The sequence below is a fragment of the Passer domesticus genome, chromosome 1 (genome assembly GCF_036417665.1).
Source record: "Passer domesticus isolate bPasDom1 chromosome 1, bPasDom1.hap1, whole genome shotgun sequence".
In the NCBI taxonomy this organism is placed as follows: Eukaryota; Metazoa; Chordata; class Aves; order Passeriformes; family Passeridae; genus Passer; species Passer domesticus.
In genome coordinates, this window is record NC_087474.1 from 8,814,359 (window position 1) to 8,834,092 (window position 19,734).

General features: G+C 38.6%; 1 protein-coding gene across 3 annotated transcripts in view; it reads right to left on the reverse strand.

Moving 5' to 3' along the window:
• Positions 1–1,894: 1,894 nt before the first annotated feature.
• NCAPG2 (non-SMC condensin II complex subunit G2) overlaps positions 1,895–19,734 on the reverse strand; it is a 46,987-nt gene continuing 29,147 nt past the window's right edge. For all 3 annotated transcript variants that reach the window (XM_064385682.1, XM_064385829.1, XM_064385763.1), the window contains exons 18-28: positions 19,418–19,571; positions 19,073–19,246; positions 18,452–18,562; positions 18,191–18,334; positions 17,337–17,436; positions 16,863–17,047; positions 15,926–16,069; positions 13,990–14,093; positions 10,937–11,034; positions 10,600–10,702; positions 1,895–6,794 (exon numbers count right to left, since the gene is read on the reverse strand). In XM_064385682.1, coding sequence (XP_064241752.1) covers positions 6,743–6,794; positions 10,600–10,702; positions 10,937–11,034; positions 13,990–14,093; positions 15,926–16,069; positions 16,863–17,047; positions 17,337–17,436; positions 18,191–18,334; positions 18,452–18,562; positions 19,073–19,246; positions 19,418–19,571 — 1,369 coding nt within the window. In that variant the 3' untranslated portion in view covers positions 1,895–6,742. The remainder of the gene's footprint in view (positions 6,795–10,599; positions 10,703–10,936; positions 11,035–13,989; positions 14,094–15,925; positions 16,070–16,862; positions 17,048–17,336; positions 17,437–18,190; positions 18,335–18,451; positions 18,563–19,072; positions 19,247–19,417; positions 19,572–19,734) is intronic.

The window sequence follows — 19,734 nt, forward strand, 5'->3', positions numbered from 1 at the left end:
TTTTTTTCCACAGTTTATTTCTAGAGTCAAAAGCATTACACCTGTTCAGATGTGCTAATTGCCCAGGAGAGTCTCATCAGATAGCACAGACAGAGTGCTTTCTAATATTAGATCACACTGAAACAGGCCTGCTTTTAAGCATTCAATCAACGCATCATGATCCACTGATAAATTAAAAACTGCAGGCTACTCCCTGATCTCTATCTGCTGCTACTCAGGCAGTTTAAGGCTCTGTGATCTCAACTGGGAAGATAAGAATCCCCCAGAGGCTGGCTGACCTGTGATGGATGGCTTAGGAACCAAAGTTTGCTGTCAATTCCAGTGTAGATCAAATCAGGGAACCAGGAGGCTGTAATCAGATCCCTTGAGCTCTCTCTTGCATCAAACAGTTCTCAATTTCATGGCAGGTAGACTGGTTTTATATCCTTCTTGAGCCCTAGCATAACATTAACTTTTAAAATTCTGACAATTTTTTGTAGGAGACACCTACAAAAGGAGAAAAAAAATCTGATCTGGAAGATGGTAAACCCACCACTTTCATTTAAAAATCAGATTCTTGGGACAGAGAGCACCATGCAGTGTCCATCTCAGACATTTTTGGTACTGTCCTTGAGTTTGAATATAGGTTGTTGTGATCATTGCACATTTCCCAGCAGTTCTTGTACACAAGGCAAACTCATCTGCTGTGCCCAGTGGCCAGCTCAGGCACTGGCAAACAAGTGTTTTACAGATTGTTTGGGGACAGACCCATGGAAACCACTGTCCTGCAGACCCAGAGAGCAGCCCACGAGAGGGAAACTGGGGACAGAAGAGAAAGGTAATGATTTTTGTCAGGAAGGATGATCCTCTTTAATAAAAGACCACTTTTAAAAATAAGACTTAGAATTTCTCTTTGTGCAGAACTGAGAAAATACTGAGAGTAAAAGCCTTTTTTTATCCTGTGTATTGGTGGTGTCTACCATAGAGGATGGTGTAAGAAAGGACACAGTTTTTGGCAGTGGGATCAGTAAAATCAGCCTTTCCAAAGGAGCTTTTCCTTCAATGCAGGACAGTCACACTGTGCTTAAATAGCCAGAACTAAAGCAGGAAGTAGAGTTACTTCAGTTTGTTTTTTTGTTGTTTTTATTTGTTTGTTTGGTCTGGTTTGTTTTGTTTCTAAGTACTGTCCTAGACTGGGCAAATTGAATTTGTAGGCTCTTATGGATGCTGTATTTTTCCTTTAGCCTGTTCTGAGAAAATAAAATTGCAAACACCTATTTTTAATAACAATTATTAATAATAATTTAATAATTGATTAATTTAATAATCTATTTTAATAACCAAATATTTCAGAAAGGTCTGTGCACAAAGCCTGAACTTCTTGCTAAGAAACTTCTGCTCAGGTACCATGTTAGGCAGTGGATAAGTAAGGATGTCAAAAGGTAGGAAACAACACCAAAAAAAAAAAAAGCCAAATCAATATTCTTTATTCAGCTGGAAGCTGAGCTAACACAAACAGTTTACCTAAATGTTTAATAATTACCCCAAAAGGCAGGAAGCACACATCATTGCACATTGCAAAGAGCTCTGAAGGAGGCTGGGCTGGCTCTGTCCTCTGTGTCCTTTGATGCAAGCATGGGGTCACACAGGATTCAGGTACCTCTCCAGCAAGAGCTGCTAAAATGTACCTGCTTAAAATGTAAGGCTTCACAGCAGAGCATCTGCTACTGCAGCACCATAAAAATGTATTAACCCAAGACAATAATTTATTGTAGGTGTAGTAAGATGGGTAAGGAACCAACTGAACGGAAGAGGGAACTAGATTAGGCTGAAAAGTAATTACTAATGATGTTCTGGAACAGCATCTTATTTAATATTTTCAGTAATGACAGCACAAAAAATAAGCATAAACTAATGAAGTTTGAACATATATTTGAAACTGGGACAAACTGACAGAGTATAAAACAAAGTACTAGAATTTAACATAGGAAGAATCTAGTAAAGTGACGTCTTAAGTAATAAAATAAACAATTGTCACATCATGTGTTTGAGAACCAAGTTATTTTGCTAAGAAAAAGGCGGTCCTCTGGTTAAAAAGAATGACACAAGAGAAAAAAGATTGGTAACAGCTTCTGCTTACTAGAGTCATGAGCAGTAACAAAGTAAAAGTAACAGAACTCCTAGTGCCACACTGTTTTCAAACAGTGGTGACAGATACAACAGAGAATGAAATTTCCTCAGTGCCACAGCATATCATTTTTGCAACTTTGCTAGAACCACGATGTGCAACTGGAGAGACAAAGGACTCTAATTAGAGAAGACCCAGAACATATCTATGCTGAACACCCCAACCAAGTGAAAACCCCCCAGTGACTGCAGAGTAAATGAAAGCCAAAGGTTCAGCACTGCTGGAAGCCTGGGGCTGTGCCTCAGGTCATGCTCAGACAAGCAGCCACACAGAGCTCAGGACCAAGAATTCTTACCCAGAGCAGACTGGGCAAGATCTGTGCCTATTTGCAAGGATTTAATGAACCTGAAGAACTGCTGGCCTCCCGTGGAAAATCTGCAGCTGCTCCTGAAAGCTGTCCTTGGCCAGCTGCTGGTCCAGGTGCCAGCACCAAGCCACGCTCTTCGCTCGGACACGGGCAGCAGCCACAACAGGGGCTCCTGGCACAGGCACGGCTGGACTCTGCAATGCTCTTGGTTTGCAAGACACTGGAGCAGATCAGCAAAAAATATGGGAAGTTCACAGCTGTGTGTCATGGTTTCACATCACAGTCATCAGGAATGTCCTTCATTAAGCATCCTTCGGGTAAGGTGAAAGATTTCGTCAAAATTAGTCTGATTTCCTTGTGAAAGTCAGAAGACCTCAGAACACTTGAGAGCAGCACATGGGAGTTTAAATAAAAAGTGAGTTTCAGCTCTCATGGAGCAAACAACGGTGCAAGGTGGATTTTTTTTAACATCCTTGGCTATTCTGAAAGTTTGTGTGCTGGGATCCATACCTGAAGACATTTATTTGCTAAGAAAGAAGCTTGAGAAGTTATCCTGGCTTTTCCTAGCTCACAAGTTGAACTTGTGACAGATGGCAGATGCAGGGCTTTGCTTCCCATCCAGACAACAAAGGAAATTAACATTGTCATTACAAAAACGGCCCAAGTCCTTACAAAAAATGTTGATTAGTGAAAGTAGTTTAAAGTTATTGCTTTCTTCATTCTCATTGATCCTGAATGCATATCCACAAAGGGAAGAGCTCCAGACATGGCACTCACAGGTACAAATGTGTGCAGAACGTTTCTTCTGCAGGCAGCTCTTCATCACCAGCACCTGCCAGTTGCCCAAAGGAGTGTCACAGACTGGTGTTTTCTCGCCCATTTTTCAAGAAATTTTATTAATCAGTCAGGTTCAACTTCTTCAAACAGCTGAACAGATCTCAAAGGGTCTGTCTCAAGATTAAGAGAAGTTTTCAAACATGCTCAAAGAATAATCACCTCTTCCCCAACAGCACTTTTGATTAATAAGATGAAACAAATCTGTTTTACAGGTTGACAAAAGATAACAGCTTAAGAAATGGCCTATTTATTTGTCTCTTCCAAACAGAAGAAAAATGTAGATTTAAATTTCTGCAAGATTAAAGTTTGCAATGAGAACAGCAAGTGAAACACAGAACTTCTCTGATATTCTGTGAAATTTGCCACAAAGGCCTAAGGAGAAAGCCCTGACAGACCTTGACTCAAGGAATGCCAACACCATTACTTCTATTGCAGAAAGCCGATGTTTTTTCATGGCAGAGCAGTTTAGTAGAGCCGGACTAGAAATTGAGCTAAAATATGTTCACCAGCTGCAGGACTAACAGAAAATTATTTCAACCCTCTTAAGAACCACTTGACTACCAGCCACCAGGAAAACAAAGGTTTATCTTTAAATATTTTACCCTTCCTACCAGTATCACCTCTGAGTTCTTCAAAGGAAATCCACCATATTTCTGATGCTGATGGAATGACCTTTATTTCTTTCCTAGCTGACAGGACTATTGCATCTGTACTATGAATTCCATGAATAAAACAAAATTATACACTGAGGAAAAACAAGGCAGTAAATTTGGATTCTTTTTTAATCGAATGATATGAGCAAATACTGAGAGACTGAGGAGCAGAAAAAAGAAACTTATTTACATATTCATTGAGTAATTTGTATAATCAGAAGATTTAAAAGGTCATTACCGGAACACCTGCCTGTTAACAGATGTAGAAGAATGAAGGCCAAAGAACACAGTTTTTATAAAGATGTTGATAGATAAACAGTTGGCAGATTTGCAGCTACCTGCTGGGGCAGCATTAGTTCCTTTGGTCAGGCCACTGTTGTGGATGAGGTACATCTGGAACTCATGAATCCATGCACACACTAACTATCCTGTTGCAAAGCTTACCAGTTGTTTATTAAGAATAAAATAAAATATCACTATTCCAGCTAAAACAGCTTTTATCCAGTAGGGAAGGTTTATGTACCAAGCTGAAGTATGGGTCTGATGTTTGCACTGACAGCAGATACTAAAAAAACCTTACAATTTCTTACCACAGAAAGAAAACCAGCACAGCAGATGGGAGGTACAGCTTTGCACAAATCTTAATCAAGAATGAAGAGCCTGCATTAATTTGGCCAGATCAGTTAACTTCAGTGTCAGTGCCCCTCAGTAACACTGGAGACTCAACAGCCATTTGCACAGGCCCACCCTGAGAATCACTTCACCTAACTGTACGTAACCAAGAGCTTCATGTCCAGGTCTCCAGGTCTAAGCTGGAGGATGCAACTTTGGTCTGTGGCTGAATTGTTTTCTGGAGATTCCTGTTAAATCTCCTAAACCAGACAAAACTAAAGCATCAGGAGCTGTGGTTCTGGCTGAGATAAATTCCTTCACAGTAGCTGGCATAGGGCTGGATTTCAGATTTGTGCTGGAGACAGTGCTGGTAACAAAGAGATGTTTCAGCTATTGCTGAGCAGGGCTTACACAGCATCATGGCCTCTCTGCTTCTCACCCCACCCCTAAGGAGGCTGGGAGTGCACCAGGAGGGTGGAGGGGACACAGCTGGGACAGGGGATCCCAGTGGCCAAAGGGATGTCTCACACCATCTGGCACCGTGCTCAGCAATAAACTGTGGGGGAGGATTCTCTAGCTGGGGACCAAGGACAACCGATCCAAATCTCAGGCCCAAGACCCTGATAAACAACATGGACTGAAGAGAGGAAAACAAGAATGATGGGAGTTCGTGGACTAAAGCTGTAATTGGAGAATTAACTCCAATGTGCTAATGGACCAGAACTGATAAAAGTGAGAGATTCCGTGACTGGTCACCCACTTTGTGACCATTTTGGGTTCATCTTGGGTGTCGCCCTGGCTGGGCTCTTGTGCTGCCCAAGGTGTAGTACACCTTTTAATAAATACCTATTTTATTCCTTTAACACTTTCTAGCCCCAATTCTAGGTCAGCCTTCATAAGGCATCATTGGGAGAGCAGCTGGTTGCATGAAGAAAATTAAATAAGTGGCTTAGATGCCTGCAATATGTGCATCCTCAGTACTAACTGACCAAAATAGCTATAATTTTAAAAAATAGTTAAATATAAAACAATTTATACATTACTCAAGCCTATGTTTAATAGTTAAGACATCTCCCTGCAGTGTATGAGGTGTTGAATCATCTGAATATTCAATATTCAATACTCCCCCCTTGTCAGCCAAGTTCTGGACATCTCCAACATGGGTATTCCACAGGCTTTCTGAGCAACCTCTTCCAATTCCATTTTCCTCTCATAATGATTGTTTCTCACGTCCAACAAGAAATTCTCTTGCTCAAGTTGCTCCTGTAGCCTCATATTCTCCTCCATTCATCTCTGGGGAAAGTTTTTCCCTTACCCTCCTGCAGGCAGGTGCAGGCAGCGAGAAGCTGTCCTCGTGCAGGTGCCTGTGGGGGTGGTGCAGGATTTGTCCATCAGCCCCAGGTCTTTGCTGAACATCAGGAGATGCCCCTTGCTGTCAGCTGTGGCTCCCAGCTGCTGTCATCTGCCATCAGTCCAAGGCTGCTGCTCACCCTGCCACCAACCAGCCCTGGCAGTGCCACAGCTGCCAACCTCATCCCTCAGCAGATTATTCCTCCACTCTGGTGGTCCAGCCAGTTTTCCACTCATCTTCCAAGTCTATCCATCCATCCTCTCTCTCTCCAGTTTGGCTGTAAGGACACTGTGTAAGACTGTGTAAAAGTCTTTGCCAAGGATAGGAAACAGGACGTGCTGTGCCCTCTCTTCCACAAAAGGGAGGGAAGTCAGGCTGGTTAAGCAGAGTTTGCCCCTGGTAAAGCCATGATGCTATTCCCAATCACCATTTTGACCTTCACATATCTCAAAGTAAGATTCACTTCCATAACCCCTAGGAATATGCTCCAGTCCTCCCAAGGCGTGAGGTTATGTGTGACCTCAGTCTCAAGAGTATCTATGATATAATTATTATTTGTTTTACAAAAACAAAGATACAAAAATACTGATTTTACACTTCCCCCAAAAAGACATTTTTATACAGAACAACCCTTTTGCAGCTGTTGAAAAATATTTACTATTACATAATTTCTTTACATACTTTTATACATTTTGCTTGCATTAAATGTACAGAATAAGAGAAAACAGTTTTAAGCAATTCACAAGTTTACAAGGTAACTTTTTTACAAAGCAATACACTTTCCCTCAATTTTCATGACAAAAGCTTCTGCGTGCTCAAGGATTCAAAAGCTCATCCAAAATTTTCAGAGATGATTCACACAGGAATCTGAAATGCCAGAAAACAATGCATAACAGAATTAGAAACACTAAATGCCAAATCAATCCTCAACTATTTGATTCTCAGAGTACAGCTACCACACGATTTCTTTCACTAGTTAATCCATATTAGTTTATTAAAATGCCTTTACCAATTACTTTTGAAATACCTAGATTCTTTTTCTTTCAACTTTTCCCTTTTTCTCCTGCTCATCCCTGTCTCTAGAATAACCAACAGCAAACCAGTTTAAATTACTATGTCAATTCAAGAACATTTTCTAATATTTCATCATCTAGTTAAAGAACCCACTCGTTTTCTGCACAGCATTGTTACTCTTTTATTCAAACAAAACAGTGAAATCCTTTACAGGTAATTCATTCTAAGACTACTTTTCATTTGTTTACTTTCTTCATTTCTCCCTCACTCTTCAGTCTTTATAATTTTTCTTCTCAGCTGTGGCAACTTTTTCCAAGCCTGAGCTTTCAATCTCACCCTCATTAGCAGCAGCCTCCTCGAGCTGCCCTCACACTCCCCTTAGCCCTGCTCTGACTCTGATCTCTCATCTCATGCTCCTCTCTGCAGTGCCACAGCCCTAAAGCCAGGATGAAACTCCAGTGTCAACTAAAGGTAATGCACAAGGTACTACAGAATTAGGAGAATTAGTTAAATTCTGTGGGTTTTGGCACAATGCTGCTTTGTATAAATTTTATTTTGTTACAGTTTATCAAGGCTAAAAACCCAATGGATTTGTAATGTGGGACCACTGGCACATTGGCCAAAAGCCATCACTTGGGATAATTCTGCTCCTCCCAAACAGACAAGCTGAAGTCAGTTTTACCAAGTACCTTCCTAGGGAACTTAAAGATGGGAGACAGAGAAATCATACCCAGAGTTATACACCAAAACTATTCAAGAGCAATTATTCTCAGACACAATGACAGTGCAATTAAGAATTTGGGAACTAGCTAAATGATAATACTAAAATAAAATATTTCAGCACAGCCATTAGCTAAATTTAAAATCTAATATTCATATATCAAAATGCTAAATAAAGTAAATACACAGTATTAAGTAAAATTTATTATCCTATAGCACATTAGGTTTTACAGAATATGAGACATTTTTCTCTAGCCTCTAAACAACTGCTTTGACAGCTTTATCTGCATGTTTTTCATAGGCATAAATATTTGCATTTTATAAACAAACGTGTGTGCCATTACTCTTGAGGAAATTCTCTCAATACACAGTATGTTGTCCAGATTTTTTAAATGCACTGAACAGCATTTTTAAAATACAGACCCACAGGACCATCTGAAACCACTAGCTCAGCTGAAGAGGGAAGAGTAAATTGCAGTGAAAAGTTTTGCTTCTGAATTAGTGCACCAATTCCTTGTATAAGGGCAGCACCTTAATTACCACACCAGACAGCTTTTTTACTTTTTTTTCTTTCATTGCTAATATGTAAGAGATTACTCCTAAGTCTGAAGTTAAGATGCTGGCACAGAATGCCAGTTCTCTTGGGAAATTAAAGAATGTCACCATTTCCTGGTATACCTGGGTATTGAATAAAATAATCCCTCAAGGAGTTATTAGGAGATAATGCATTCAGAAGCAAAAAATAGTAATATTATTGAGAATGAGTTAAAACCCAGTAATGTATTTTAGCCAGCAGCAGCACAGTAATGTGTGTTAGAGGACTGTCTTGGAATTAATGGCCAGACATCTAGCTTGCAGCATACCAGAACTAAAATTTGTTGTTTGGTAAAACAACAACAATGATAAAATAATTTACAAACAATAGGGCATGCTTTGGACCATGTATAATCACATTTTAGCTACATTAGCACACAAGCAGCAGAGCACTACAAATGGCACATCAGAAGCCACCAGAGGCTTGGCCCAGTCTGGTGTTCTGTCTTAGCTGTGAGACTGCAAACACACTTCAATCCATCATGCAAAACGTGATCACTACAGAACTTCATCCAAACCTCTTTCCAGCATGAATTATTGTATCCTTCTGGAGGGAAAATTTCCCTAACACAACTGTACAAATATGAAATCTCTCCAAATTCTGCAAAGCTGTGTGATAGCTTCTGAATTTTATCATGGTGTGCAATTTCAATTCATGGAAAAAAATCTTTCCATTATCATATCCCTAACCCTTGAATTTTGTCTGTATAATACCAACCCAGGAGGCAGTTGCAAAGGTAGCCACTCATATATCAGGAAATTAAAACACTGTGTAGCATCTTTTACTCTTCATCTGCCCCAACATGCAGGTTGATTTGTCCCAGTTCAGATTGGGCAGAGACAATCATATAGATTCATAAAGCAATTATCTGTGTTCTCACTGAAATTTATAGTCACTAGTGCTCTCAAGTGGCAGCAATTATTCACTTTAATGTGCCTATTTATTTAATCATGTTAAGATTCACTTTAATTTCACAGCTTTTTCTACTGTCTTGATTAGAAGTGCAAACTGAAACACAATACCCTGCTGCTCTCCTTTTCCAGATAATTATTATTATAATTGTTAAAAATATTCTAGTAGAACACTTGGCAACCCATTGTAAAATAATAACAAGGGGAAAAGAATGGTGTTTTGTTTATTTGTGTTTGATTTTGTTTCTAAGCTAGCTGCTGACCAAAGGACATTTTGTTCACAGCCAAGCAACTCTCCAGCTTTCCTGCAGGTCTCTTTTGGGTACTGGAAGGGACCCAGAGCACCATCCTCCGGATGGAGGCACAGCTCAGCCACCAATGTCTGTGTCAAGTCACTAAAATTCCAGAGAACAATGTGCTTCAAGCCAGGGATACATGAGAAGAGCACACTGGGGAAGAGCTGTGCAAGGAACTGTTGAGTAAATGCAACTCCTATACAATGAGGTTCCTATACAATGGGCTTTTAGGCTTGTTTGGGAGGCTCTGGTTTGGTTTTTTTATTTTAAAGTCTGTCTACTCTACATCCATTGTTTGACCCAATAGCAAGGATCATTAGTTTGAAGAATGAAAGACTTCAAGGGCCTGTGCATGTTCAGGCCTCAATGGTGTGCTGCAAACTTTCTCAGATATTTTGGATTAATGTCCATAACCCCAGTCTGGTTTCTTCACATTCTGTATTTGTGCTTATAATGTCTCCTTTGCACACTTTCTGATTCCATGGGCAGTTCAATAATTAGGCAGAAATCAGATGTTCACAAATTTTAATACTTAAGCCAGTTTGAGAGACTAAAGGCTAAAACATTTATCTTGACAGGCCTGAGATAACTGATTGCAAATACAATGCAGCCAATCACTTTCAAAAAACTTTTCACAAAAGATACACAAGATATGACTTGAAATCCCCCCCAACAAAAAGAGCAAAATAAAACCACCTGTGGAAAGGTCTCAAAGTCATTGTTATATTCAGTTAAATTTTTACTACCTGCATAGATTTGGACTCATATGCCTAATGCCAAAGTGGGAGAAAAATCTTCTAGTAATAAGAAACAGTAACTGGACTATTTGCTTTGTTCTGCCTCTGCTGCAAACAGACCTGGATTTGAGAAGTGAATCCTGCAATATACAGGATCAAGTGATAACACATTCAAATTAAATGAAAAAAGCCTGAAGCTAAATATGTAAAGATTGCAATCACAGCAGATATAAGGGCAGGAAATTTAATACTGTGCTGGGCTCAATACCTCCCGCTTCCCCCCCTCCCCAGTATTTTAAACCTTGCAATCAGTCACTCAGAACACTCTAACAGTGTTATGTAAGTACAGAACAGAGCCAATTATTGCAGAGAGGGGATAGGAGAGCTCAGCACACCCACCTTTCAGTGTCTGTGGATTCTCCTGTGGCAGCATCCTTGCATATTACCAGCTTCCTTTGAATGGCAGGTGCAATATCCTTTAGAAGTGAAGTTTTGTGCTTACCTATTTGAAATGAGTTGGACAAAAATAATAATGTTGGTCAAAAATAATAATTTATCAAAAAAAAAAAAACCTCCACCTTTCCATATTTTCATAGACTAACTTTAAACATAAAAGATTGCTTAATGGAAGATTAGATATTAAAGTGGATTTTCACTGCCCTGGATTAACTACTGTGTATTTCAATGCAGTACATAAAAAGAAAGATGGAAAAAGGACAAAAATGTTTTAACTGACCTTTAATTATAATCACAATGCAGACAGTAGCTGTTAGACTAAGAATCCCTTCGATTTCTTCAGAGAGAATGGACTGCATTAATTCATTTAAAATTGACCTAAGGGAAAAAAAATAAAGAAAAATATGTCATAAATCACATTTCTTTCAAAACAGAACTGAACAGAACATGTTTGTAATTATGCTAGTCTGCCACCACAGCTTCAAAGACACCATGCAGGACAAAGCAGTGTGACTGGGTAACTGAAAACTATGTGCTGCCTCTGGATCTGAGAATATCAAAGCATGGTAAATTGCTTGGGAAGAAAATAAAGTCTGCAAACAGAAAAAGTGGCTGTTAAGAGAAGTGAAGAGCTTGTGGTGCATTTTAGGGAAGTCAATACATGAAAAAACTACTGGTTCTACTGGAATTTAATTCCCAGAATTTGTACTGAAATTACTAACTCAAATTTGTACTGAACTTTGAAAAAATACATTCTATGACTCCATTGGTTTGCTAGTACCTACTCAGGCTTAATTAACATTTTGATCTTAAATGTGTTTCTCATAAATATTAAAACAGATGTTTTTCCAATTTCAACCCAGTGGAGATCATTTATAACTGAACAATGCTCTGAAACACATACAAGCAACATTTTAGTTACTGAAACTATGGACAGAATACCAGAACCATGACAGCAGCTCCTTGTAAAATACTAACTCAATATGTATCTTAAGAGATTTTGTGACTTCTAGCAAGAGATGAAAGTATTACCAGCAAACTCTAGTGGTGTTCTGGGATATATGTTGAGGTAAGAAAAATGAAATGAGAGTCCCAGATGGGGTCCAGCAACCAAACTAAACTACAGTAAGGAATAAGTCAATACCACAGAAAGGAAACTAACTGGTCATTAGTGTTTGTGGTAAAAAACCTAAATTTAACTCAGAAGCAATTCTCAAAACCAGAGAAAAATAAAAGAAAAAGAGGGACAAAACAGGAGATGGAAGAGATCCATAATCCTGATACTCCTCAGAGCACAAAGCAAAATGCTCTGTGAAGAACTAAAGGGAAAACTGAGAGCAGCAATGCTACAGAAACTTTCCCTAACATATTTCAAAAAACCTTTAGCAATATTATTATCTGTTATGAAAACTGAACATCATACATTGCCAGTTCTGACTTCAATTGTTCTTCAGGCTTTTATTGTGCTAAGATATCAAAATGAAATATGCAGTTAAGAGCCAATTCAGTAGAAACGTTTTGCAGAAATTCAAATATTGCTTCAAGAGCTGAGAAAGATGAAAAATCTTCAGTTTCAGAGATAAGCATTATGAAGCTGCTCATGCATTGCTTCAGTTTCATTGTATCATTGTGGACTAATGTGACCAAGCATTGATTCCATTTCACCTTGCTCTTAAATTGCTAATGGACAGCACTGGGATCTGAGTCTTGACTTCGTTGTTATCATTCTTTGGGTCACTAAGCACACTCAACCTCCATGAAGGAACACTGGAATTTCATTAACCTGTAACAAGACTCACTGAAGCTGCCTTTCCCCACCACCCTCTGAAAAAGGGTCACATGAGCCTGCAGGCAAAGATAGAACAGAACAACAAGCTGTTTGAAATATATATAAGGTTCAGAGGTAAGTAATTGGTTCCTATACAGATAGTTCCCTACTAAAATGAAGGATACTCACACAACTGGACAGATATTGCCAAGCCTCCCAGTGCTAGGGGCATTGAAATTCATTGCTAGAGACTGAGTGGTTGGTACTGAAAATAAAACAGATTCTGCAGAACTCAGAGCAAGATGACTCTGAGCTCACAGAGCAGAAGCTCACATCAGATTTTGTAACGTCAAAGGCTTTCATGTTGACCTAAAGATTTCTGAAATACTGAACCATTCACTACTGGATTCTGATTATGGCCTATCAATACAGATTTGTTAAAAAAGCCTTAAAAGTAGTGTCAGCTCTGAGACACCTGTAGAACCAGGTAGAAATTATCTCCAAATCTTTGCCCCAAAAAGATAAAGACCAGAAGATACATTTTTTTCCCAAGTACACAGAAACAATTTGGCTCAAACTTGCAGTTTTCTCCACCAAGAATGACAAGATTCACTTTGATTACTACAAGAAAAAGTTTCAGAAGAATTAACTGATTTTCTGCATCTTTTCTGAAAAGAGATGTGTAAAATAATTGTTTCACTAGAAGAGAACACCTTGAGCAGCTGCCTCATGGCAAGATTTGGATTAGTTGGACTATTGCTGGAGTCTCTGGAGTCTTTTGTTTTGAAAGTTCAACTAGAATTAGAGAAGGATTGAGAAGAAACAAAACACCTCATAACAGCAGAGACAGGGGTATTCAGTGCCTGTCAGATGAGGAAAGAGGAGGAATTAGCAGTGGTAAGTCAGGGAGAGCAATAGGACTTCTAAGCCCCTTTATAATTTAAAACAAGTCTAGTGTAGAGTCATGTTAAGAAAAAACTGAATATGAACAAACCATGCAAAATGAAATTCAGTTGTGAAAATTTTAGAAGATATTTAGGGCCCCCACTAAAGAGAGCAAATACCCTCCCAGTTTAAGTCTTAAAAAATAAATAACATAAGCTCACTTTTGGAGGCTTTCAGCACTCAGATGCTTCCTATTTTGAATCTTGTGACTTTAATACAGCCACAGGTACATGTCACCTCATTGCAGATGTTCAATCAAAGGATTCATTCTATTTCTGGAAAATATTTTATCTCATCTTAATATCTCTGTGTTGAGGGGACTCAGCTTTATAAGTGTCTTATGAAAGAAGCAAGCCAAGAAGTATGATTAAAAAAACTCATAATGATTAACAGTCTTGTAAATAAGAAGCACCCTTGGTTAAAAAAATGGACTCAACCCCAGCAATCAATACCTACAGGCAATATGCCAAGAAAAAGGGATTTTAAATAGTTCAGATAAATTTAGAAAGCAACTAGTTCTTCAAAATTTATTTAAATTTAGAAATTAAAATTTTACTGACAACATATAAACTGTTCTATATTAGCAAAAATCTTGGAAAAATTAATATAGAAACATTTACCTGACAACATTAACTGACTTCATAATTACAGCCATTAAACTGCTTGAAAGAGGGGGAAGGTCTGAAATACTCTTTGGCATAGTCAAGTCTTTTTCACTGGAAGCCTAAAAAAGAAATAAGTCAACAACCATTGTAGCTCAAGAAAGATATGTATGCATAATATTGTATTTCAATAATTACACTAACAATTGGAACATTCACAAGCATTCCTTGAATAGCTTTAATTCTAATGTGTTGTGTCCAAATAAACAAAACTAACAAATTAGAAAGACTGAAACGAAACCACATAAACACTATTTGTATGAAGGCAAATATTCTCTGTAGCTGCTTTCACCAGAAGTTTAATTTAAACAGCATTGGTGGTCAATCCTTACCAAGGCACAGCCTATTAAACACAAATGAGTCCCCTCTGTGGCTCCAAGTTGAAGTCTGCATCCATGATTTCTAAATGTTACTTCAGTGACAGTGTTTTTCTGGCTACCTGCTCTTTTTGATGTAAAGTTCTGAATAGATGACAAATATTTAGCTAGAACTGAATGTTGATTTACAACAACCTGGGGGGCACAGAAAACCCCAGCTCAGATAGGTGACTGGAATGAACACTCAATCTCTGAGTATGAATCTCCACTATATTCAAGCCCAGAAATGTTTCCTCAGCATCATGTGTAAAGAGCACCTGTCACCCCACAGCTTCTCAGCTGATACATCAATATCTGCAGGCAAACAGCTGCTACTGCTTCAGTGCCTCCTGTAACAGAACCTTGGAAGCTGCTCTGTGGTTCCTTCTGGCAACTGTTTTGTGCTCTGTTTCTGACACATCCAGAACCCACAGAAAATGTACAGCCTCTACTAAAGAGCCTCTGCTTTTCCTTTTTAGTTCTCAAAGCTTTCAATCTTACTGATCATATTTGCTCCTAACACTACCTGCACTAGAAAAATGGGGTGGGAATGTTGCCCTTCTCCTTCAAGGACAGTTGTGGTTCCTGGGATTTTCAGAACATAAAATAACCTCTCTCTACACATCCTTTTCAGTATTAGAGACCCTTTCTTTACTTTCCAAAGCAACATAGATCAGATATTTGGAAATCCTCTGCACAAAAACTAAAGGAACCAAAAAAAAGATGCATGTTAAATGCCTCTGTATGGAATCAGAGAATGGACAAGTGATCAGTGCCAAGGAGGGCATCAGCCTGCTTTGGAACAAGACTACAGAACCTTATGGGACCATTCCAAGAATCAAGAATGGGAATCTATCACACATCAGCTATTCACTTCCAAAACTTCCTTATGCTGGGTGGGATGAAGTGAGGTAGGTTTAGAACAAGCCCCTGTCCTCCTCCTTTCCCTGAGCTCTAATTGCTGAACACAACACTGCATGGTGTGGCATAGGCCTTTGATCAGTTTGGGTCCATGGTCTCAGCTGTGTTCCCTCTCTCGCCCATTAACTGCCTTACTTTTTTATAGAGTGAAGGAAGCAGGGAAATACTGACACTCTGAAAAGCAATGCTCAGCAACAGCCAAAACAAACTGGTGTGTCCTCAACAATGTCTTGGCTACAAATGCCAACCACAGCAGCACAGGGACTGCAGGGAGGAAAGCTGACTCCTTCCCAGCCAGACCCAGCACAAAAGCACAGAGGGAATATCCCAGAACCCATGCTATAAATCCCCAATACTGCCTAACTGCTAAGTTCTCTTGTCAGAGGCAGATACTGAAATAGGCATCAGGACAAGTCTGCTCCTACACAGCTGTAGTCAGAAATCTGAGACACAAAATTACAGCAAATAAAATTTCCTGTTTGTTCCATGCTGACACACACAAAATCCTCATCGGCAGTACAAAGATCAATTTTCTGAGTAAAGCTCTGTCATTCCAATATAATATTTAAAAAGTGGAAGGTGTTAAATAGAAAAAAGAAAATCAGGATTAACTTTACCTTCTGTAGCATACAATTTATCTCTGCTACTATTGCAGCCAGGAGAGTGGAGAGTACACCCTGGTGAACTGCTGGGAATGTGGAATGCCAGCACTGCAGTGCATGGATGAATTCTCCAAGAGGTATCTGAATGGAGTGAATCAACTAAAACCAAAAAGAAAAACACATCTGTTTTTTCAGACTGCTTGAGTATAAATTAAATATACCAGCAAACCTCTCTGTGAAGTGCGGACCACACCTTAAAAGCTTTTAAGATATTCTAGTCACTGGGGATCAGAGGGGGAATCTGCAACAACTAGGAAGTCTACTTATAAATTTGAGAAATGAACAAAGCAGTGGTTCTTACAAAAATAACTGAATGTTTTTTAGAAGTCCTGAAAAGTAGATCAGCAGATTTCTCAGAGTGATCCACCCATTTCACTACTATTTTGTATCTGCTTTAGTCTACTTTCTGTGAAGATGTGAGATTTTCAAGAATGTTAGAACAGCATACATATTTTGAAGTTGGTATCATTGAGGCTAAAAGAAAGAAATAATAAAGAAAATTTCTCCTCCCTCCAAGATCATTATATATATATATATATATATATATATATATATATACACACACACACAAATCATTTGCTCTGGATTGAGGAAATTCATCTAATTGCAGATTAGATTAACAGCCTAGAAGTACCACCACGGTCCAGAATCACTGGCAACAGAATGCATTTGTTCTGCAATTTACTGGTTCTTCTGTCGTGATGAGACCAACATGGATCAAAAAAAAATTGGTAACAAGAAAACTTTGAAAATTTAACTGAAAATTTAATCATGTGTCTATCCAAACAGTTGGTAATAGCAAAGTAACAACCTCAAAGTGTCTAAGCATACCCCATTGCATAAAAATTATGGATTCATCTACACATTAGCAATTTGAACTGTAATATGATACCTGAATTCCTGCTTCCTGTTCTTTCTTAAGTCCATGTGCCATACATTCTAAAATTTTCTGAAAGACGTTCTGTAGAGTGTGGAAAAGATTTGTCACTTCCTCTGTCTCAGTATTCTGATTTAAAGAAGCTTCAATAATTTCTTTTAGAACACACAGCAACACTGGAGCACAAAAGCCACCTCCTTCTAGAGAAAGAGATAAATGCCACAATATAAAAGTTGTAATATTAATTAGGTACAATCTTAGAATGAATCTCATTTAGCTACAACAAACAGTGATAGTTTACAAGTGTAGACAATACATTTAGTTTCTGAGCACCCTCAGCTGAAATTTTCATCCAGTCCAATTAACATTTGAAGTATGAATCCAGTGTTCCTTCCAACTCTTAAAAGTTAGGGATTAACTAACTTGCTAATACAAGAAAAGTCTGCCAAGTATAAATGCAGATGTTGCTGTTAGTATAAAATAGGGTACCTGTTTGCACAATCTGAAGGGCCATTTCTAAAAGGTGTGCTTGAAACGTGACATTTCCCAGGCCCACCATTATGACATCTTTACACACTGTCAGGTAGGCCTAGAAGAGAGATGCAAAATTATAGGAAACCCAAACTTTATGTAAAGTAATCATTCAGTAAAACTCAATAAAACCACAAACTCTTAGCCAAGGTGTCCCGAGAGCTGGTGTACCTACCTGGAGTTACTCAGTTTACACCTGCTGAAAAGCATGAATTCCAAACAGTCCTTGAAATGCTTCCATTGCCCTTTCCCAACAGTAAATGATTTCTCAAAAGGCAGTAAATCATCTTTTTTACTCAGGCTCAGATCAAAAGCATCGATACCTGTCATTTACTGAGGCAAAATAAGACATCTCTACCCACCTTTAATAGCAAAATTAAAATCAGCACACAAAAAGAGTTTTTCCCTACAGACTAGTTGTTACATACTAAACAGATTATGAGATGGAAGTATAGACAGTGAGTGAGAACTTTTAATCAGCCTGTGTATATATGAACTGGGTTGTTCAAAGACACTGACTGGGATCAAAGTTAGCCAAGTATTTCCTTGAACCAAAATCTGGTAAAAGCTCAGTGCATTTGACCTGGGGTCAAACGAAATGTCAGAGGAATGCAACAGAAAACAATTCAGAACTAGCTAAAACCTCACCCACATTATATCATAAAATGCTTTCTTTGAAGGGCAAATCAAGATCAGGGGTAAGGGGCACTGTAAGTGATGACACAAATGCCAGTGCAGTTTGTCTGCATACAAATTGCTACACTGACAGCTTTTCAAATTGAAAGCAGCTTGATTTATAAGAATCCTCTAACCTGGATAATTAATTGAGAAACATCACTATGTTTTGAAATACCATCCTCTTCATCACTTGCTAGGATAAAAGGTACAACTTCACTTTCTATCCAAGCACCTGTCTTCGTCAGAAGTGAAAGGTGATCTTCTCCTTCTTCAGAAAACTGGAAAAAAAAAAACAAACCCAAAGGGAGGTTTACCAATTGTCTCTCCAGTTGTTTTGGTACTTCCTTATACTGTCAACTGTAACTCCAGCTTATTCTGGAAAGCTATAACCATACCTTGTGCTGAAAATGAATAGCCAATCTGCAAAAGAGGCTGAAGGCTCTTAGGCTGGTTGCTTGATTCCAGGCACCAGAATCTGTTCCTTTCAGAATTGAGCCAAGAACCCTCTGAAATATCAATGACATTTATATTTTTCAGAAAAACCTTTCAAATGTTTCTTTACTCAACAGCTTTAAATAAAACATTAAAAAAAACCCTCAAACCCACAAAAACAGCAAAGCACCAACCCCAAATAAGCAACAAGCATACTTTAATTCCTTCAATTTTTCAGTGCCATAACTGATTTTCAGACAATTCCTTATTCGCATATTCTACAAGTCAGGTCCCTTAAAAACACCCAACACTAGATCACAAAAATTTTGAGACACCTAAAATTAAGAAGCTGGTCAAAATCTGTCATCTATAAATAATTTTAAACTATTATACTTTTAGTTTAGAGTATCTGTTGGAAATACAAATCAAAAGGAAAATCGTTTTACAAAAAAATCTTTTTACAAAGGGAGAGGGCATCATGAATCTCATGTATTTGTTCTTGCAGGCATTTTAGTTTGACTCAGGCAATACAGGATATTAAGCACTGATTTTATAAGCACTGTTTATGAGAAGGAGAAAACTACCTTTGCAGCACCGAGGATTTTCAAAAGCTTCTTCAGTTTATTTTTAGGAACAGAAAGGAGGCAACCACAATTGACAGGATGAGTCAATAAATACTCAATGTAATCAATTGCCAAGTCTGGCTTTGATTCCTGTGTTACATGGATACGTACTCGACGCCCAGATGTTTGAGTATTCTGAATAGGAAGAAAGCACAAAACCAGTATAACTCTGTTAGTATCTGACTTTAGAACTGATTACAAAGCAGAATAATACAGCATTAAAAAGTCTTACTCTATTTTAAAAAAGCACGATGCCTTAAAGCAGTCTGGCAATTGCTATACTCCCTGTCACATGCATATGCACACCTTTGCTGGGCTGAGTGAGTCAGACAGCCAATCACAGGCCAATTCCATAATGTGCCCCACTTGACCCCAGCGGCACAGGCAGTCGATCAGCATAGAATACTTGTTTTGGTCAGCTCCACTGTCAATATTTCTGAGTCTGGAAACCACACCACAGCTTCAAAGAAAACAGACAAAAAGATACATTACCTTCACACCCGTAAGTGCAGAAAACAATTAGTGTAATACAAAAAAAGGATTCACCAACAAGACAGACCTGAACATCATAGATTTTACTGACTTATCACAGTTTTAGTGTCTTAATTTACCCAAATGGGCAT